The 22,346-nt window shown below is 45.3% G+C and overlaps 1 protein-coding gene across 3 annotated transcripts in view; it reads right to left on the bottom strand.

Annotated features, from left to right (window-relative positions):
• Window positions 1–2,698: 2,698 nt before the first annotated feature.
• HMGXB4 (HMG-box containing 4) overlaps window positions 2,699–22,346 on the bottom strand; it is a 34,537-nt gene continuing 14,889 nt past the window's right edge. For all 3 annotated transcript variants that reach the window (XM_036019535.1, XM_036019536.1, XM_036019538.1), the window contains 6 exons: window positions 12,190–12,273; window positions 10,976–11,040; window positions 9,874–9,979; window positions 8,998–9,167; window positions 4,472–4,594; window positions 2,699–3,967 (listed from right to left, as the gene is read on the bottom strand). In XM_036019535.1, coding sequence (XP_035875428.1) covers window positions 3,923–3,967; window positions 4,472–4,594; window positions 8,998–9,167; window positions 9,874–9,979; window positions 10,976–11,040; window positions 12,190–12,273 — 593 coding nt within the window. In that variant the 3' untranslated portion in view covers window positions 2,699–3,922. The remainder of the gene's footprint in view (window positions 3,968–4,471; window positions 4,595–8,997; window positions 9,168–9,873; window positions 9,980–10,975; window positions 11,041–12,189; window positions 12,274–22,346) is intronic.

Below are 22,346 nucleotides of genomic sequence, written 5' to 3'. Positions count from 1 at the left end.
CCACTGCTGTCCAGCACAGTAACCAACATGAAAATTTAAATCATTTTCAATAATGCCATTTGGACTATAAGGGAAGGATGTATATTTAAAATGGACTTCATGTCGGATACCATCCATACTTTTCTTCATTTAAGAATACTGCTTGGTTGTATGGAGTATATTTAGCATGAACTTCCTTGGATTCTTCCATTAGCTGGTGTGGGGTGATTTGTCAGAAGCTCTTTTGCCTTCCTGCATCACTCTGGTTTAAAGTGATTGTGGGCAGAATATCTTGGTTTTACTGCCAAGAATTATCAGCCATAAGGTGTACCTTGCACAGGAAAAAAGCAGAAAGAACTGGTCCCCACAACCCCCAAACAGGGAGTGGAATCATATCTAACTACATAAACAGAACACTACATAGCTTTTCTTTTAATAATGATTTTATTTATTTTTTAGAGAGAGAGGGGAGGGAAGGAGGCAGAAAAACATTGATTGGTTGCCTCTTGCACATGCCCCAAATGGGGACTGGGCTGCAACCAGGCCTGTGCCCTGACCGGGAATCGAACTGGTGACCCTTTGCCTTGCTGGATGATGCCCAACCTACTGAGCTACACTAGTCAGGACTACAAAGCGTTTCAGTTAGATATGGAAATGTGTGAATTTTGCCAACACAATAGATAGGAACATAAATGGCAAATATTAAAAGTCTTTTAATTTTTTAAGTGTTTTAGCAATGTTAATATCGAATGCCTTTCTGAAGGTAAAAATGTTTAGGTCCCTTAAGACTGACATACTGCGTAAATGTAATGTAATCTATTACATCCTTTAAGTACTGTTAGGCAAAAATTAAGATACTTTGCCTCTGAAGTTTAAAGATGATAGCATGACAAGTGAAGCCTGTATCATAAAACCCAGCCAGAAAAGGACATTTGAACAATGAAAAGTTCTCAGACAGTTTTCCTACAATCACATTTGCTCAATACTATAGATAATATTGTAGGATTCTGATGAGTTGCACACATAATTTAACTTTGAAAGTGGCTTTGGGGTTGTCCATCCCAGTGTGCTTGCTCTGGCTTTGCAATTTACTAGCTGTATAACCTTAGGAAAAGTAATTTTTTGCATCTGTCTCCTCATTTGTAAAGGGGAATAACACTCATAAGGCTTTGGGGAGGATTAATTGAGATAGAATATGCAAATCACTCTCTGTAACAGTTATTCAGCAATATGATGGTTTCTTTCTTGCTGCCTCTCCATAAGAAATTAGAGCCTTTCAATCATATTTCACTACTTATGACTATTAACAACTTATGTTTGCATTAAAATTTTTACACCTTGAAAGGTCAAATCCCCATACATTAACTGTTCCCAGTATTATTAAACATTCACGTCAGCATGGCTGGCTGTTGGCTTTGAGACAGAAAAGTGACATTAACACTATGTTACAGAAGAGACTTCGGATACCTATAAAGATTAAGTGACTTGTCTAACATCACCACGTCAGGACAGTACTGAAACAGCGTAAAATAGTGTTTAAGCACACGAGGCAGATGTGAACCTTACACAAGACTGATACTTTCTTGAGTTAGGAGAACACAGTAGTGTTCATGCAATTTTATTTGCTAATGAACACAGCTACACTTACCAGAGTCACTCGGTTTGTAATTTGCCAAAGAGAGAACAGGAGAGACTCCACAATGTCAAAGTTAATAGAAACAGAGCAAGATGTATGTTAGGAAAATGGCTAAGATCAGAAAGCTGACCTCTATTCCAGATGGGTTTTTTTAAAGAAAACTATGGTAGCATACAGTGTGGGAAACAGGTTTTATACTTTCAGAGCAACTTTGGTTGGCAGCAGGGAAAAGATAGCTGAGACTAGACTATAAATATGAAAAATGTGATTTTTTAATAATATAAGTACAAAACTTTATTTCTTTATACAATTGTAATGGAATTTGGATCAAACCGCTAGGATTTAAAAAAAAATAAAATGATATAAAAACTGCAAGAAGGTCTGAATCCAAAGTTTTTCCTCTAATAGTACCAAATACCACAAGATACAGATTATTATACAAATGTGTACAAATTTTAAATACAAATACAATAGGATTGGACTTGAAAGGAAAACGAAGAAAAAGCAGGCCCTCGGCAGGACCTCCTGAACGACAACCGTAGGACCGACTTCCGTTGGTGCTGACCCTGCCTTCCAGGCCCCGCCTGAGACCCTGTGTCCATCAGGGGCCCCCATGGGTGCACATGAGACACGGCACAGGTTCTCACACACGAAATGAAAACAAGACCTCTGTTCTTGATTTTGGTTCCCAAACATTCCTGTTTCCCCAATTAAATCTCAAAACTGCTCAACTCAAATCTGAGTTGAGAAAGGCAGTCAGCAGCCAGAACACCTTTAAGACACAAAGCCCCGTGGCCGCACTGGAGGGAGAAAGGAGGGAGGTACGCGGGAGCGGGAGCGGGAGCGCGAGCGGGAGCGGTGCCTGTCCTCAAGCCCCTACTCGGACGCCGCAGAGCGCCATCTAGCTGGGGAAGCAAGCACAGCCACCTCCAAGCGGGTGCCTGGCAGGGGATCTCACACGGTTAACACCAGCACTTCTGAAGGGCTCAACTGTCTTCTTTGGAACTAGGAAGCAAAAGTCTGGTTCTTTGGAAATAAGGGCAGCTGGGAATGGAAACATTCCTTTTTATTTTACTTTCTTGACATTATTCAATGATAAAGAATTAGTATCCTGACATAATGATTCCTTTCTGAGGCACAACACCTTAAAATGCAGATGATTGGAGTTGCCAGAGGAGGTCGGGGGAGGAAGGGAGGAAACACTAACATCTGTATCTTCCACATGCTGTTGCTGGTGGAGGCTTTGTTATTAAATTATATATACAGAAATTTACAGGATAAATTAAAATCCAAGAGATTTTAAAGAGTTAAATACACATAATTAAAACGCACATTCACACGCGCACATAAATAAACCTACATGAGAATCAACTACTTTTTTTGCAATTCACTTATGTGTGGAATGCAGAACACGGTGTATCTGCCCACCAGGGGAGCCAAAAAGATGCACCCGACAATCCCGCTGGGCGAAGTTCATCTTCCACAGCCACCAAACAACTAAGCAGAACCTGTGAGGACCTGGTGGCTAAGCGAACGCTGCCGAGGGAAGATACCAGCTCTTCATTCTGTAGGCCAAAGACTCGGGACCAGCTCACAACGCGTGAGCTGCCAGCATCGACAGCTTCCCGCTCTTCAGGGAGTTCACGCTGTCAGGGCTCACAGAGCTCCTTGGCCCCTACTGAGGCTGCCAATGATTGCAACACATCTTGAGACATGGACTCCTGTACAGCGGGGAGTGGAAGGAACCCCCCACTAGGTTCACCTAAGCCACTGCAATAACTCAAAGATGGGAATGATTTTATCATCTCCCACCTAAGACGCTTCAAGCTGAAAGCTTTTGCACTTTCAGTCAACTGGCATCTTCCCATAATCTTAATTACTACATCTCAGACTGTGAGACAGGTAAGGCAAATGGTCGGTGATGGGTCTGGAGGTACAACTGAGCTTGGAAAGAAAATCACATTTGAGCTGTCCATATAGAGATGCACTTGGCACCCAGAACAAGCCCCCAGCCCCCACGTTACATTGATTTTTAAGGCAGATTTATCCACCACAGGAGAAAAAAGAATCCTAAGCCCACATTCATGCCAAGGCTTCCTCTTGGCTAAACCTTTGCCATTTCATAAGATTATTAAAAACAAAGTAGTTACAGTCCTATGTATATATTGTACATTATATATATATATGTATATGTATATAAAAATTTAAAACCCACACCCAGCAGCCAGCGAAGAGCTCTGGAACAGTCCCATGTGCACACACCAGCAATGGGGTAGGACAAGGTTCCTGTCCCAGGATTCTCTGCTGTCACAGTCCAGGCATGATGTAAGCGATGTTGTCTAGTGTGTTTGACTGCAAAACAAGGGGAAACGGTTCAGTGGAAGAGTCCTAAACCTCAGCTCCCTGACACATGCTGCTCTGCTCGGGAGAGAGATCGGGAGGAAAAACCAGAGTGTGAGAACTTGGGGAGAACGAAGACAGTGTCCTGTTGTCTGCTATGCTAGCCTTTCCGCTTGCTTTGCCCCCTGATCCCAGTAAAAAAGAGGCAGAAGGCTCTGGTACTTTCTTTACACGCAGAAGAACAAACAGGAAACACAGGCGCTGCGGCACCTCAAGGGCCAGAGCGCCTCTCCCCACCGGACTGATTCGGGGAGGGCACGCTCTCCAGCTCCCTTGGAAGCGCAGCGTGCACTCAGCAGTGGAGCATCACATCCTGGGCCGAACCACGGACGGGGCCTGGGCGCTGGATGCCAGGGAGCCTTACGAGCTTGTGCCCAACAAGCTCTTTACGACAGGGTCTCCCTGGCTCCCGAGGGCTCTGGCCCCCCAAGTCCAAGGAAAACAAGGAAAACTCACCAAGACCTGTTTGGGACAGCCGTTCAGTTCAGGTAGTTGTGTGGTCAGACACGCCAAGGGGCCAAGCGCACAGATAATGGAATCCAGAAGCACGGACAGACTGCCGGACACGGCCACCATACCCTGGAAGGGAGAGCATTAGAGGGAGTCGGTTGTCGCCGGGATCACGCGCCTGACGCTCCCTCTGTGCGGTGGCTGACGGCCTCACGTTCTGAGTCTGAGAAGTTCTGGGGAACTCGCAGCAGAAACGGAAGGTATCTGCTTTGATAACTCTGTAAGCTGTTTAAAAAGAAAACTTCTACATCAGTCCCAGGTTTCTTTTCTGCATTTCTTACCCATCTTACCCTCCCCACAACCTTGGGTTAGTTGTGAATGGGAGAACAACACCTCTACTTAGGAACAGTAAAAAATGCCTTGCCTACTCTGGAGAGCCGCAGGGGAGATTAGTGGAGATCAGGTGTGCAAAAGTGTTTTTCTTATGAAGGTCTCAAATATAGCGCAAATGCGCCAACTGTGAGAGTGCTACGGCCCCACACATTAACATGTAATGTAAACATGCACACACTTCTCCATACATGTGAGAAGTGATATCATGTACTGATGACATCACTTTTCTGGGTTGATCTGTTCATTCTTAAAAAGAAGAAAATGTAAAAAAAAAAAGAAGAAAATGTGGTTCCTTTCACATTTTAACATCTTATACAACTCGCACTGTCTGCATGTCTGGGATTCACAGAGGTAAGAAACAAGACTGCTCGTGCAGATGCCGCCGCCCAGCTCTCGTACACTCACTCCGCTTCACCGAGGAGTGCTGTGAGCCTCCGTCACCTGGGGAGGCCGCAGAGCAGAGTCCTGCAGAGACTGAGCTCCGGGTCAGGGCTGCTGGGGCCACGCGCTGACTAGTCCACTCACTGACCCTGTGCTGGGGCGGGCTGCTCACTCTGCTGTGCCTGCAGACTAGACCGCTCATGGCACCTGTAGCCCAGGTGGGATGAAGTGAGACAATAGATAGAAGTACTAGTGCCTGGAACACGGTACATACTCAAAAGTATCAGTAATTATTACTATTAACCAACATCTTCATCCCCAGAATGGCACTTCTGGCTGCCGGCTAGGTCTCCCATTTTGGATATTTCTCAATCTTGACATGCTGTGATGAGAACCACCCCTCCTTTCTACTGAAGTCACCGCCACTCCTACCCCCACCTGCTCTCAAGGCCTTGCTCTCACCCCACCCCTGTCCGGTATAGTCTCCTTCCTCCCACTGCCGGGGGTGGCACTGTGGGGAGGGGTTGACAGCAGGGACCTTGAGCCACAAATTCAGGCCTCCGTTTCAGCCCCTAGAGGCCGAACTTCAGATCTAGTTCATTAAACCTCTCTAAGTCTCTGCTGCTGCTTTTCGCTTCTGTAAAACAGGAGGATCAAAGACTCGGCCTCACAAAGCTGCAGTGTGAATTAAATGAAAGGATCCATGTGAGGCGCTCTGAAGCAAAGCTGGCGGAGTAACCACTCAAAGAAGATGAGCTATAAGTAATATTGCTCCGTTACTGTTGCCTTACAGTTAATCACAGCCAGTATTTTACATCCGACTCTCCTGACGGACAATAAGCAACTTGAGGGCAGGAACCACGTCCTATTCCTTTTCATGGCCTCCCAGTAACTACTGGTGTTTCACAAAAAACACTTACTGGATTAATTCAAATCTTTGTTGTATCCAGACAAGACTATGGTTACAACTTCTCCCCAACTTTGCTCTCTCTTCACTCAGTCTGCACAGAAGCTATTCTCAGAGAAAACCAAACGAGAGCTCTGATCCCATCCCTGCCCATCGACACCCCTGTGGTCTCTGAGCCCCAAAGTGCAGACACCCACGACGCCTGGGAAGGCCCTCTGTAGTTTGGGCTGCAGCCTTGCTATTCAGCCTTCCTGCACCTCCCGCAATGGATGGCCCAGCTGTTCATCATTTTAGCAGTAAAACCCATTTTCAAATAAAACCTTATGTGGACCCCAATACATAAAAGAGCTACAAGATCTGGTTATAGGGGGAGTGGGGTCATTCCTGGACCTCCTTTGACCAGTTTTGCAGAAGACCCCAAGGCTGAGCAACAGATGTACATGGTCCCGGGTTTGCAAGGCCCCTCGCTAACACCTCCACGGGACAAGCTCCTGCTCATCTGCCCACCCGGCCCCGGGGCGGAAAAGCGCCTCCCAGCACATAGCCTCTCTGACCCCCTAACTCGCTCTGCCCCCATCACTGTTCTGCCCCAGCTGGCGCAGAACACTGGAGTGGGGACAGGTCAGGGGTGAGGCAGGCTGGACTCTGTCACCAATCTCTGTGTCGCATTTCATTAGGTTCAGGTATTCGATTTTTAAGTGAGCAAACTGTAAAATCGGTGTTCCACAAGTGCAATATGTAATTGCAGATGGCATATAGGTGAACATGAATTATTTTGAAAGACATCCATTTTGATGTACATTAGGAAAAAAACAGAATATCACACTCATGATATTTAGGATATCACTGTGAAAGCATGGACAGATTTATTTTCATAAACATATAAAGTAAATAATAGTATAAGTTGTCAGGATGGGCAGGGTAGGACAAGTGGGAATCTAGTTACAATTAGCATTTTGGACTACAAATATGGCCACCATTTGGACTACAAGTAATATGGCAACTGAACTCTGACCCAGAAGAGGTGACTGACATCAGACCAGGAGCCACCAATGCTAAGTTGCTTCTTTGTTCACCAAGACCCAATCCTTGGCTCCCGCGCAAAGTCCAGCCATATAAAACTCCCAGCCTTTCCCTTCTCCAGCCCGGTCTTTTCTTAGCCCCTTCTCCGGGCGGGCCGGGAAAATGTCGCCTGGGAGCACAAACTTCCACAATAAAGCTCATCTGCCTGTTTCCATGGCTAATTGGTTGTTTATTTCCTCGGCGGGGTCTAAGAAAACCTTACATAAGTGGTACACGAAAATTGCAAAATTGTGAGGATACAAGCAGACGCTAAAGTCTTGGAAAAAGAGGAGCGAAGGGGAAAGAGGAAATGACTGCTAATGCATGTGGGGTTTCCTTTGGGGAAAATGAAGATGTTCTGGAATTAGTAGGAATGGATCCACAATTCTGTGAATATACTGAAACCCACTAAATCCTACATTTAAAATAACTGGATTTTATGGTGCGTGAATTACACCTTAGTAAGACTTGTATAAACAAAGAAGACTAGAGATCCTGCAAAATCCCCTGTTTTGGTCACCTTGTATGTGGGACTCAAAGCAAATGCTCAAAGAAGCTTCCTTTACCTTGCTGCCTAGGGATCTATTCTCCCTTTGTAAGCGGACCCTGCATTCCCTGAGGACAGCAAACAACAAGGAAGCTATTCAGAGTTTCTACTGCCTCCAGGTTCTGGAATAATGCCTTGTACTCAATAAATACTTGCTAAACTAAATGGAACTATGATGAATAATCTGGAATATGAATGGTGCATAAAACAAATCATTTAAAATTCTAACTTTTTAGCACACATAAGAATGTATAAATATGAAAAATGACTAAGGATTTCAGAATATTTTATTCTGGAAATACCTGTATCCATTTACATCAGCCTACATGAAAGTACTCTAGTTGTTTTGACGTATCTAGAAAACACTATTGTTATAACTGCTCAATTTTGAAACTAGCCAAAGAACTTAGATACAACTTCATCTCTTGTGGCCATTGGCATTTCATTTGTTGACTAATAGTTCAACTTCCACATAAAAGCAAATGAATGGTTTTATATTCCTACACTGATTTTCAGCTTAAAATGGCTTTGGTAGTTTCGACTGATTTTTTTGCTGAAATGTCCTATTAGAACCCAGTGGAAAACTGCAATACCACGCTGCTGAGTTAGCCAAGGGGGCAATACAATTACAAATGGAGTATGGTAATAGAAATGGAACTTGACGGCTTGGCAGGTTAAGTGACTTTGAGGCTTAAAAGGACAAAGATCACCCCAGGGCACACTGCACTGGGTAATTCAAGTACAGAGCAGAGCAATCAAGAGCCTGAGAACCTCAACTTCCCTATTTGCTACCGATTTGCAAAAAAGTAGAGGAACTCTTAATCCTCTATACATTCTAATTTGTCTGCTCAAAATCTTGCTGGAAATGTGCAGAAAACCCCAAAATGTCTTAGAAGTACAAGTGATCAAAATGTCCATGGGGTTTGTACTTGGTTTTAGCACTGTATTAAAAAAAATAAGTTTATAGGGTTATATGTCAACTGTATCTTAATAAAGCTGGGGAAAATATTATGGGGTATTGTAATTTCTTTTTGTGCTGTTGTTTCAACAGGATGGTATTAGTGTAAACTTTGATTTCAACTCTCTAGAAGTTTCTATTACTATGTGTCTTCCTTATCACCGCATCTGGAACACCTGGGACAACCCAGCACAGAGGAGCTGCAGAATGCACGCGTGCGGAGTGAGTGAATGGACTCCCATTCTACCAGACGCCGGAGTCAGGCTGCGGACAGCAGTGCTCACCTCTGTCTCCTGCAGGCGGTGTCCGATGAGGCTGAGGGACTCGCCCAGCAGCTGTAGATGAGCAGCAACGTCAATGGGCTCTGTCTCGGGGGCTTTGGCTGGCGAGGCTGGTAATAGCATGGTGGTGGGTGGGGACTTCTTTTGGGGTGACAGTACTCCTGTAGAGGAAGCTGAGAACAGAGATCAACTTGCTATGGCCTTGAACACCGGGAAAATATCCTTCCTGATTTTTTCTGCTTATGAGCCATGCCAAGCATTAGCAAAACTACAGACTATGGGACAAATCTAGCCCATGACCTGTTTTTGCACAACCTGTGAGGTAAGAATAATTTTACATTTTTAAATCGTTGCAGAAAAAAACAAAGAATATGTGGCAGAATAAGCACATGGGCCTGCAAAGCCTGAAATATTTACTCTCTGGCCCTTTAATGAAAAAAAAAAATTAATTAAAAAACAAAAACCAAAAAACAAAAAACTTCACCCAAAGACATGTTTTCTGATTTTAGAGAGAGGGGAGGGACGGAGAGAGACAGAGGGAGAGAAACATCACTTGGTTGCCTCTCATGGGTGCCTTGACGGGGGACCTGGCCTGCAACCCAGGCATGTGCCCTGGTGGGGGATTGAACCAGTAATCTTTCAGTTTATGGGATGACGTTCCAACCAACTGAGCCACACCAGCCAGGGTCTCTAACGAAAAAGTTTGCTGACTTCTGATTTACATTTTTAAATGCCTTTTTCAACCTATAATGTTCAGTAGTAATACCTGGCTATCAAGATCTGCTGCTAATATAGGCTGCCCTCTCAATTTCTCAGTTAGGCAGCAAAACTTACAGTGCTCCAGGGGGAGGAAAAGCAGGAGAGGGAGAAGGCCACTACCTTTTACTTTCATGGAACCTTCCGAGCTGGATGCTTTTCTTTTCACAGTTGTAGCTTCTGCTTTATTCTGTTTGTGTTGCAGATACTGAGCTTTTTGCTTCCAAATCTGTAATCAGATCAGAGCAAAATAAAACAAATTAAAAAGGAAAAACAAGTGAAAGGGAAAGCATCATGGAGGAGTAGAATGAAGAAAGGGAACAGCACTGGGGGCGGAGGGAGGGCTGACGCCGCCTTTCCAGCCGAGGGTCACGGAGCAGGCTTCGGCGGGGGCTGCAGTCAGGCCTCAGCAGGGGCTGCACACGTTCCTCGGTGCTAATGTCAGAGCTCGGCAGTGACTCTTGGGTCTCTCTAAGGCTGAAACGTAACATCCTGGGATAAACGTCTGCCTCAGAATAATGTCCATGTGGTCTGAATATTTTTTCTGACCTCCTGGCTGGCGGTGCCAATAGCAGGGTAACATCGACATGAAAAACAGGAACTAAAGATAAACTACCTGGGTGAAAAATATTTCAGTTGCTTCACCCAGATGAGCTATACCCTAAAGCAAGATGGTGATTCTAATTCCTATGCCACCCTCGTACCATCCGACCGGAAGGTGACTAGGATTCAGACAGCACTGCTGACCGTGGTCTTGTCAGCCTGTTCACCGCAGGGCACGTTAGTTGGTAGTGGCTGAGGACGATGATGGCCTAGAACCTGGTCACCTAGTAAACACAGTCCCGTGTTTTCACTGTTTGCAGTGACTATTAAGTGAATGACTGTCCTCACTTCTAAGACCACGGCTGACTTGCAGGTGTTTGTAGTAAAGGGACTTTTTCTTTTATCATTTCAATCACTACCCACATTGGGTCATCTTTTGGCTCAAATGTAAAGCTGTTGCAAAATAAATTAGAAGAGGTTAGAAAAGACAGCCTTCCTTCAGCTGATCCTCAGCTAGAGTAAACTGGCACCAACTTGTGTTAAGGCCCTCTACAAAACTGTTTTCCATTGATTGGTCATTTCCCCCCACTATTTCAGTACTGTGGCTGGGCGGGCTATAGGAGGATTGCGTTTTGGAAGGCATAAAGCAATAAAAAATGTGTTCGTAAGAAAGTGTACTTACCAGTTTGTCCTTTTCTGGCAATTGCTTCCACACCTCAGCCAGTTTCTTACTAAGTTCCCCAAAATCTGACATAAAAGAGTAAAAGACTCAATAAAATAAAGGTTTAACTATAAAAAACAAACAAACACACAATAAAACAGAAGACTGATGAGAGCAAGCACTGGAAAAAGGTTTTGAAAACCGGACTGCAACAACACAAGATTCTTCCAGAAAACCAGACTGAACCCCACCAGTTTTCTGGGTTCTCTCCCACCGGGAAGGGTCGTTTTGGTGGTCGTGCGGGAAGCTCAAGTCCTCAAATGTCTGCTCTCTAGGAATTTATTTGTTAAGTATCTTTCTGGGATCTTTTAATTCGATGCCACAACACAGGGCTGATCAACTGAGGTTAGCGAAAATAGGTGATGCAGAATTTGATAAAAGACAGTAGACTTCTGCTGAACCTCCGAGGGCTCTGCGCCGAAGAGGACCTCCTGGAGCGGCCGAGCAGCAGTCCCCAGGTGTGAGTGCTGCCCCCCGCCTGCGCGGCAGGGTCAGCCTCACGCAGAGGGTTGTCTTTCCACCCCCAACTCCCAGTGTCATTTATTTTCCCCAGAATCTAGGTACAATTAACTGTAGCGAGACAGTGCTTAATATGATGTAAGCCTCATTTTAAGTTCTTTAACTATCTCAGCATTTGTAAACTCAAATTCACATTTCAGTAGAAATGGAAACTAAAATTTCACATAACAAATTTACTCGATATTGATGTTAACTATGAAATGTTTTATATGAGGCACGTGGACTTATACAGCGTGTTTTTATCTTTCACGGCACTTGACGTGCACCTCACAAGACCCTGATGAGAAGTGCAGGAGGTACATCTCAGGCAAGGAGGTTGACAGCGGGTCCGGGCCGGTCCCCGGTCTGTGCCGCGGCGTTCTTGTCACCCCCCTAACCTCTGACAGCGACACGTGGGGACAGCACAGTCATCTCACGGTCTCATCACTGCACACCCGGGGCACTTCAGGGAGCAGGTCAACTGCAGAAGCTTGGAAGCAACTGCGCATTTATGTACTGGGCTTTGTACCATTTAACTGTACTCCATTTTTCAATTTAAGAGATACAAATAAAAAGCTTATCTCGTTTACGGTTGGGATAAACTAAGACAAAATCTAACTGCATCACTTCAGAGGCACACGGGAAGAAGAAACACTGAAGATGAGAAATGTGCTTACCTATGCCTGGGTGGTCAGCCACAATGGTCACTCGATACTCTTTACAGAACACCTGGTAGGCCGACATGTTCTTCTTTTTTGGCTAGCGCCGCACGAGAACAGAACAGGGCAAAGCTTGATTAGAACACGAGTGGACTACCCCCGAATCTACCTACAGTCACAAAACAGGAAAAAGACTGCACGTTTCCATCATGGAGAGCGTTCTACACTGGCTCACCAGCTGCCCCGGTCGGGGTCATTAAGTTAGTCTGTGTTACTTATCACTCAGAGTGACCGTCAGTCTGACTTTAGCAGGCAACGAACACAGGCTGACTTATCTGCAGACGCTCCAGACTGTTGCAGCTGCGCAACAGTGACACGTGAAGCCCCCATCCTCCCTGCATACAATCCCGTCTTGTGTATTCTCTCAGAACCAAGTGCCAGCAAACTCCAGCTCTCCCGGGATGTCGCTTTTCTCATCTGTGAAATAACCACCAATTTCTCTTTAAACTTAGAAAGCCAGGAGCCAAATCTGTGTTCTTTTGGTTCCTCTGCATTTGACTTCTAATCTTATAATCTTCCCGATCCTGCCTTCACTGTCACTTGTAATTTGTCATTATTTGATTGCTCACATTCTTACAGTCCAAGGTGAGGAAAATAAATGAATGGATGGCAATTCTTTGGTAGTCAGTATCAGATGAATTTCTTTTGCTTCAACAAACTGTTTTCTACTGTCTGAAGCATGTCTGTTCTTCACTGTATTATGAAAATTCCAAGAGCAAAGCATGATTTTTGCTAAACAACCAGTCCAATGATGGATATTTAAAATAAAAGATTATATTATATATTATTATGCATTCAATTTTACAACTATCCATAGACCAAGGAAAAAAGTTAAGTTTTCCTACCTGAAAAGATACATTAGATAGCATCTATCTGTCCAGATTGTTCATTCGAGGACGAGAAAAAGGAAACTCAGAAAACAGTGACTTACTTGGATCCTACACCTAAGCTAAGTGATAAAAGCAGAATGACTACAACCTAGGTAGCCTGGGCTATGCATTACAGGCCAAAGAAAATAATATTGCTTCCTTACAGAAGAAGTTACTACTTAAAAAGGAAAGATTACCCCTTTGCAATCTTTATCTAATAGACTGAGCCGTGCTCAGCACGGCTTTCCTTTAAAAGCTCATCTGTGAGCACCTGGATGTGATGGTCAGTCCTCCATCTCCCCAAAGACAGTCCTTTCTGGCCCTGCAGTTATGATGACACGAATGCCTGGTGCTTGAAAAGTTGAACTTCTGTTTGTCTTAAGCGTCAGATTTTATGACCAATAAACAACACAGTCCTGTCTCTTGACTTCAGAGTTGCACATTGTTTTTTTTTTCTCCAAGATTTAATTTATTTTTAGACAGAGGGGAAAGGAGGTAGAAAGAGAGGGAGAGAAACATCAATGTGTGGTTGTCTCTCATGCACCGCCCCCAATCCCCTCCTGCCACCACTGGGGACCTGGCTGGCAACACAGGCATGTGCCTCAACCAGGAATCAAACCAGCAACCCTTTGGTTCACAGGCCAGTGCTCAATCCTGAGCCACACCAGCCAGGGCTGCATATTGTTTTCAACCAAGCCTGAGCGCACACCTTGTTCACCTTAGTTCTTAATGTTTATTGATTATGCTATCAGAGTTGTCCCATTTCCCCCCTTCACTCCCCTCCACCCTGCACACCCTCTCCCACCCACATTCCCCCCTTTAGTTCATGTCCATGTGTCATAAGTTCTTTAGCTTCTACATTTCCCATAATATTCTTGCCCTCCCCCTGTCTATTTTCTACCTACCATCTATGCTACTTATTCTCTGTACCTTTTCCCCCCTCTCTCCTCCTCCCACTCCCCTGTTGCTAACCCTCCATGTGATCTCCATTTCTGTGATTCTGTTCCTGTTCTAGTTGTTTGCTTAGTTTCTTTTGGTTTGGTGTAGGTGTGGTTGTTAATAATTGTGAGTTTGCTGTCATTTTACTATACATGTTTTTTTAAATCTTCTTTTCTTAGATAAGTCCCTTTAACATTTCATAAAATAAGGGCTTGGTGATGATGAACTCCTTTAACTTGACCTTATCTGAGAAGCACTTTATCTGTCCTTTCATTTTAAATGAGAGCTTTGCTGGATAGAGCAATCTGGGATGTAGGTCCTTGCCTTTCATGACTTGGAATACTTCTTTCCAGCCCCTTCTTACCGGTAAGGTCTCTTTTGAGAAATCAGCTGACAGTCTGATGGGAACTCCTTTGTAGGTTATTGTCTCCTTATCTCTTGCTGCTTCTAGAATTCTCTCCTTCATTTTTACCTTGGCTAATGTAATTATGATGTGCCTTGGTGTGTTCCTTCTTGGGTCCAACTTCTTTGGGACTCTCTGAGCTTCCTGGACTTCCTGGAAGTCTATTTCCTTTGCCAGAATGGTAAAGGAAGTTCTCCTTTATTATTTGTTCAAATAACTTTTCTACTTGTTGCTCACTTGTTGCTCTTCCTCTTCCCCTGCTGGTACCCCTATAATTCAGATGTTGGAACGTTTAAAGATGTCCTGAAGGTTCCTAAGCTTCTCCTTGTTTTTTAAAATTCTTATTTCTCCATTCTTTCCTGTTTGGTTGTTTCTTTCTTCCTTCTGGTCCACACCGTTGATTTGAGTCCCAGTTTCCTTCCCATCACTATCGGTTCCCTGTGCATTCTCCTTCATTTCTCTTATCGTAGCCTGCATTTGTTCATCTAATTTGTGACCAAAACCAACCAATTCTGTGAGCTTCCTGATCACCAGTGCTTTGAACTGTGCATCTGATAGGTTGGCTATCTCTCAGTCTCTCAAAAGGATGGGTTCTGGGGCTTTGATTTGTTCTTCTGTTTGAGCCATCTCTCTTTTTTTTTTTTTTGGTCTGGTTGCGTCTGTTACAATAAAGGGCGGAGCCTTACGTGTTCACCAGGGTGGGGCACCCCAGTCGCTGGGTTGTGACGTTTATGTGGGGGCAGGGTCGAGAGGGAACAATGGCGGTTGCTCCATTCTCCGTGGGACCTCAGTCCCTTCTGCTGCTTCCCCCAAGCAAACTGGGCCCCTCTGGTGCCAATTCCCATATGGGTGGGTTTGTGCATGCCATGGGACCCTCCAAGGACCTCTCCTGTGAGGCCGGGGGTCGCTCCCTGCGCCTCACCCCCACAGGTGTCCTCAATCAGTGTCCCGAGGCTCTATTTCCCAGCGCTGGGATCCTGGGTTGCGCGCACTGCCTTGCTTTACTATCGCCACCTCACTGGGTCTGCCGGTTGCCACCCCTTGGCCGGGGTCTGACAGCCGCCGCTTGCACGCTCAGGGTCCACCCGCTGTGGTCTTGTGCACCCTGATGCCTTACACGCCCCCAGATGCCTTACGTGCCCAGTCCCAACTCTTTCTGCTCTCCGTGCTGCGCCCCGCGCCCGGCTGCTCATCTCCACCCCTCCTACCGGTCTGGTTGAACGGGTTTATTTCAACTTCTTGGTTGTTCGACTTCCATTCAGGTCAATCTTCTGTCAGTTTTGGATGTTATTCTGCCTCTAAATTGTTGTTGTCCCTATCTGGGTTGTGCATGGAGGTACGGTGCGTCCAGCTATGCCTCCATCTTGGCTGGAAGTCTTAATGTTGTTTTCATAAAAGAACTGCCCTCAAAGGCCAAAGACTAGCAGAGACTGATGACAATAAAAAAGCTTGTGTTACAGCTCCAAGTTTAATTCCAAAAGAAATTCTGATTTAACAAAATTTTTTTTATTGTTGTTGTCTCCACTTTTTTTTTTTTACTGTTGTTGTCTCCAAGTACAGTTGTCTCCATTTTCCCCACACCACAGGAATTCTGATTTTGATGGGTGACCAAGGGGGGGGACACGGGGTTGCAGGACAGGTGAAAAGGGGGAAGGGACTCAGAAGTACAAACTGCTAGCTACAGAAACAGCCAGGGGCTGTAGGCACAGCGCAAGGAACACAGTAACACTGAGTGTGTGCCAGGTGGCTCACAGACTTATCGGGGGAACACTTTGTAAGTTACATAAATGTCTAACCGCTATGCTGGACACCACAAACTAATATAATATTGTATGTCAACTGCAATTTAAAAATGAACAAGAAAACCCAAACCCATTTTGAGAAACGGAAACGTCCCCGACAGCTTTCAAAGCAGGTGCTCTGACCGCAGCAGCAGCACTTCTTTGGATGTAAAAACGGTGGCATGTTTGTTACAAATTCAGCTTCAAAAATTTTAAACCAATCTTTTAAAACAGCTTACCCATAGGTCTGACATTTACTGGAGCCCATGATGAAAGAGTAGTTTGTGGAAATCTATACATAGCCAAATCTCTCTCAATTTTAGACTCAATCTCACTACTAAATATTGAGAACAACAGAAAGAATGTGCTTAAAACAGTTCATACCTCATTTGGTCACATTATTAAACTTGCAAGGAGTTTTAACACTGTCTTCTCAAATGCAATGTAATATTGTAAAAGATTTATCGCTCCCTATTCCACAAAGCTCTCCATAGCTGTAACATAAAATTAAAACTTGACAAAATCACGACTCCTGACTAACACAGGGTCAGGCAGAAGTGAGGCCTGCATGAGTGTGGTTGGTAGGGTAATAATATGGGGGCAATAATTTATAGTTTTAATGTGAACATTTTGCCAGAAATGTCATGTGGTGTGCTTGAGTGTGATATTGTTATGTTGCAGAATTACAAGCTTATGGTTTTGTAATAGAAGATTTTGTAATAAAAAAGGGGTGTTATTTGTGTCGGACCCTGTATATTAGATCCAAATCCACAGACTGAAGGAAGGATCTCTGTTATGAGGGCCTGTATTAAATTACAGAGAAAATAAACTAGCATTTACTGAGACCTGTACTGGGCAGAGTGAGCAGTTAAGAGGATGAGCTCAAAGCCCAGATCTTATTCTGAGGCAGTGAAGCAGCACAAAATAGCAGAAAACATATAGTGGAAATTTAGAGTTTAAAGGCCCACTATCTTTTCTCAGCTTTACCTCATACTCATGATTTGATGCTGAATAAAACACGAGAAGTAGAAAGCACTTCTGACATGTGGTATTAAAAGTATTTCAATGGCAAAGAAGGAAAAGCAGAAACTAAAAAGGATAGATTTGAAAGGTAACACAGAAACGTAACCTATCAAGTACTCTGCCATTCCTTTATTAACCAATATTTCTCAGAGCATCCACTACCTGCCAGACACTGGGAATGCAGCCAAGAATCGGACACACAGACAGATAAACAGGCCACGATAACATAACTCGAGGTGTTACAGGGAAGGTACTGGCTGCTACGGGAACATGCCATAGGAGCACCTCCCCAATCAGGGAGTCAAGGAAAGCCTCTGGGGGAAGAGACGCTTAACCCAGACCAGAAAGCTGGGTGGAATCAGCCAGACAAAGCGTGGCCAGGAGTACGCTAGCGAGGGAGCACCACGTGGCACTACTCATCAAGCAGACAGCTGAGAGATGAAGCTGTGCGAGCTACGACTGATGCTCTGTAATCTGTTAGAGCACGAACTCCATCCAAAAGCAGCGGTCCGCGTGTTTGATTCCAGTGCGAGAAGCGGCAAGTGGCACGGTCAGTTGGAATGCACTTCAGGACGGCGGAGACTCGAGAAGAGCGAGAACAGGGCCTGGGAGACCTGTCGGGGTCGCTGTGGTAGGGCTGGGGAAGGGTGACGGCCTGCAGCCCAGACGGGGGCGGTGGGAAAAAGCACAGGAATGGGAAAGGAGGCAGAAGTGACGGACGGGAGACAGGGCGGCAGACCAGAGAGAGGTGGGGCTTGGAAGGCCAGCAGGTCTAGGTTCCCGTCCTGCTCACACTCTCTCCTACCGAGTCCTACAAATCACCTTGCTTCCCCGAGCTTTAGCTTCCCTGCAGGTAAAGCTTGTGGATAATACACCGCTTTTACTCAAAGGCTAGAATTAATCAAACAGTGCTAGGCACTTTGGTAGGTACTCAATAATGTTATTTATGTGGTAGACAGAAATTCATGAAGGCTGCCAAGATGTCCACCCCCTGGTTTTCATGCCGTCTAACACCCTCCCCTTGAGTGTGGGCGGGACTAGTGAATACGATGGGACACCGACTCACGCGATCATTTTACATTACGTGGCAAAAGGGATTCTGCAAGATGGAATTGAGGTCCCTAAGCAGCTGGACCTGAGTTGATCATAAAGGAGAGTATCCTGTGTGGGCCTGGCTCTGGTGGGGGGGGTCCTTCAGGGAAACCAGACGCAGCAGCAGGCACCCTCCCGCTGGCCTGGGGCTGGCAGAAAACAGGCTGCCAGGAGTTCCACACCTGCAAGAGTGTGAAGGCTGCTGCCACCACCCTGAACGAGCTGTCCACGCCCTGGAGGAGAACCTCCAGCCGCAGGTGGGACCCGGAGGGGCCTCTGGTGCAGTCTTGCGAGAGCCCAGCCGAGCTCCACCCGGACTTCGGAGCTACAGAACTGTGAGGCCATAAATAAATGCCGTTTTAAGCTGCTAAGTTTGTGATAATTTGTTATGCTACAATGGAAAACTACTATGAGTTCGTTTTTATTCCCTGTCTTTTTCAACACAGAACTTGTGGCAACCAAAAAGCCAATACTTTGGCTTTTTCACACATAGAAATGCTGGTTAAGGAGGAGAGAGTGCAATCATTTGACCTGCATCAGACAAAGAAAACAGCAACCAGGCCTTTACTTTCAACGCTGCATTTAAGTAGCCAAGACCCTATTTTCACTGTTCCGTTGGTGAAGCCACTCCTGCTTAGGGGTGTTACAGTTCTGGGCGCTTTATTGGTTCAGTAGCAGCTCCACATCCCCACATGCTTTACGTGTCCAACTAAGGCTCCGTCCTTTCAAATCCCCTCCACTGGGCCCAGGGTACAATGGAGTGGCACTACACACACTCACACTCACACACACCAGGTTTACCTACATTCTGTACTTAGCTGAGAGAGAGAGAGAGAGAGAGAGAGAGAGGAGAAGGAGGAGGAGGAGGAGAGGATGGGGCAGGGAGAATATGCGTGCACATGTGATATTGATTGATTAGCCTATTTGATTTTGCTCTAAGAACCTATTTCTTGGAGTGAGTGTGACAAAGGATAAATCTGCTTTCCTCAGATGGTTCCTGTAGGCCTCTCTTAAGGGTGTGCTACTCACCACTAATCAACTGTGATTCTGTTTGTAACTAACATTATTAACAGTAATAAAACGACAGCTCCTGCACATAAGCCAATGACTTCATCTGGTGCCAAAGACGGAGACACCCAGCTGCACTGGGCCGACACTGTTGCACTGAGAATCTGCCGGCCTTCACTGCGGAGCCCTCCTGGGCATTTCCAAGGGAAACTCTTCACGGTTTCCACCTTAAGTGCTGACCTCAGAACCTAACCACTGTGCAAGGTCCAACTTCAGTCTGTGCACTTGAAGCTCGAAACGCAGAAGGGTTACAACTCTTCTAGGGCACAGACATTTTTCTAAATCAGTAGTTGGAAACAGACCAGCAGTGGGTGATCCAGCTGTACACGTGCAAGACCTTCCCCAGCGACTCTAAAGGCAAGGCCCGCATTTCTACCCCAGACGTTCTCATGCGAATGGGAGTGTTCCAATGAACCTCAGTGGTTACATCTGGGATAACACGGACTCCCTTTCAATTTAAATTAAAAAGAAAAGATTTTACTTATTTATTTTTAGAGAGGGGAAGGGAGGGAAAAAGAGAGGGAAGGAAACACTGATGTGTGGGAGAAACGCTGACTGTTTGCCTCTTGCCCGCCCCCAGCGGAGGACCTGGCTGCAACTCAGGAACGTGCCCTGACGTTCAGCTCTGCGGACCACACCCAGCCCACTGAGCCACACTAGTCAGGACGCAATTTAATAAAATGTTAATATTTGGAAAACTAGGATACATTATTATTAATTGTAGCAAATAACTTGCAACATGTCCACTTACTATGACTCACAATGTTGTAATTTCATAGCCAGAACATCCTTTTAAGTGTATGATGACATTTGTTACAGTATCAAGATCTTTCAAAGAGCAACTTCTTAATGCTCTTTGTAAAGCAGCCCTACTTAATTGCCTTTTTGGGGTCTTAGAACTCTGGGAATCTGATGAAAATTCTTCTTCAAGTCCATCCATGAATCTAGCTTAAGAATGTTTTAAGGGATAAAATATGGGGAGGGAGTTAAGTCAAAACATAATTTAGGAATCTTAAAAATAAAACTGGGCTTTTTTTTGTTGATGACAGGATGCAATCTCTTCCTTAATATTAAAACTACGTAGGAGACACTGTTATAGAAGCTTTACCAGCAGAAATTAATTTGAACCTTATAAGAACACTGCTAGGTAGTGCCATATCACTGCCACTTTAAAGACGAGGAGACGAGATCCGCAGTCCTCTCTCCAGGGGTGGCGGGGCCAGCACCCGCGCTCCGCCAGTCCGGCCTCCGCGCGCACTTGTAACCACTACAACATCTGTCGCTCTTGGGAAGGAACTGGCCTGAGGTCCCTAGAGCTGATCTGGCGAAAGGAGAGGGTGTCAAGGGAAGGTTTGCACACCAAAGCTTTTATTTTAACCACTCTGAACAGAAATCTTTTTAAATACACTATTTCTGATGTCGCTCATAATACACCACTGAATAGCGTTTAACACTCTTTCTGCAGAGTGGAAAGAGAACGGGCCCTGTACTCAGAAAGACCCGGGCTCAGATGCCTGCTCTGCGTGGCCGGCAGCAGGCAGTCTCGCCTCCTCGAGCTCATTTCTGGGAAACGGCGGCAGTAGCTCCACCTCACTGCGTTCCCGTGAAGATCTACTGGTATAGCACAGACACAAAACTTAGTGTAGTGCTGAGAACATTCTGTAAAATAAAACCTCTGTAAATATAGCTACTATTATTGTGACTTACTAATTCTTACGCAGCTCTACTCTTCCTTAATTTCCATTCGGTCTCAAGATGCGGCCCAGCCGACAGCTCCCCCAGGACACCTCCTCTCACACTCCCAGGCTCTTCTCCTGCTCCCTCGGCACCTGCCTCTGCCGAGGCTCGCCACATTGAGGGCTTTCCAACCTCCCCTACTGCTCCCACAGCTGACACTGTCTCATTCATCTCTGTCCACAGCACCTGGCAAGTGCCTGGCACGATGTGAGTGCAGAATAAATATGTCAGAAAGGATAAATGAGCAACAGAGACCGAGTTGTGTGCATGAAAAGGCCAGTGTGCACTCATCTGTATCATCTCACACGATTTTCGTGACACCCCTGTAGGTGAAGTAGCTGAGTGCTACTTTGTTATCTTACAGAGAACAGGCTCAGAGCGGTCATGTGACTCATCTTTCGCCAGGGTTCCTTCCCCCAGTGCCCGCAAAGTGCTCCCAGGAGCTGTAGGACACTGGCTTTGTAACATCTGCTTTTGCTCCTTAGAGACCCTGTTGTCGTTGGTTCTTCACTGTTTTCCAAATAGGTGAGGTAAATGCAGAGTTTGCTTCCCGAAATGTGGGTGTTACATTAAAAAGCAAAGCAAAACAAAAATAAAGCTTGCTTAATCCAATGTGAAATGAGTCGTTAAAAAGAAGTTTCATAAGATGTCATCATTTTGTGCTTTTGAAGAATTTAGGATGAAAGCAACAGTAATTGTAACAACAGCTGAGCCATGCCTTGTGCTAAGTGTGTTACATGTATCTCCTAGTTTATTCTAAATAACCTCATTTGAAGTGAGGAAGCAGTCTCAAGAGAACAAAGCTAGGAAGTAGCAGACTAGAAGAATCTAAGCCTGTCGACCTCCCTCGAGTAGGAGCTGTCATTATATTTCATTACACTAGGCTTCTTTAACTTTTAAACATCTATACATACGTCTCAATAGGACCCACCGCAGACAGCAGCACAGCTCGGTCTCCCCTGGCCTGGAACCTACTTGTAGCTTTGTCAAAGACGTGTTATGGCACCGGGTAGCGTCTCTTCGTTTTAGAAAGGCGTGTGGCAGAGTGGGAAGAGCGCAGGCCGGGGGTCGAAGAAACCCATGTTCAAGTTCTGGCTCCATGTCTCTTCTCTTCAGCTTCCTCCTCTGCCAAATGGGGCTGATGCCACCTACCAGTCAGACTGCTGTGCTCGTGAATTGCTTAGGCGACCCTGGCACATAGTG

The sequence above is a fragment of the Phyllostomus discolor genome, chromosome 2, assembly GCF_004126475.2.
Source record: "Phyllostomus discolor isolate MPI-MPIP mPhyDis1 chromosome 2, mPhyDis1.pri.v3, whole genome shotgun sequence".
Classification (NCBI taxonomy): Eukaryota; Metazoa; Chordata; class Mammalia; order Chiroptera; family Phyllostomidae; genus Phyllostomus; species Phyllostomus discolor.
Note: the sequence above shows the minus strand (reverse complement) of the source record. Positions and strands in the feature narration are given on the sequence as shown.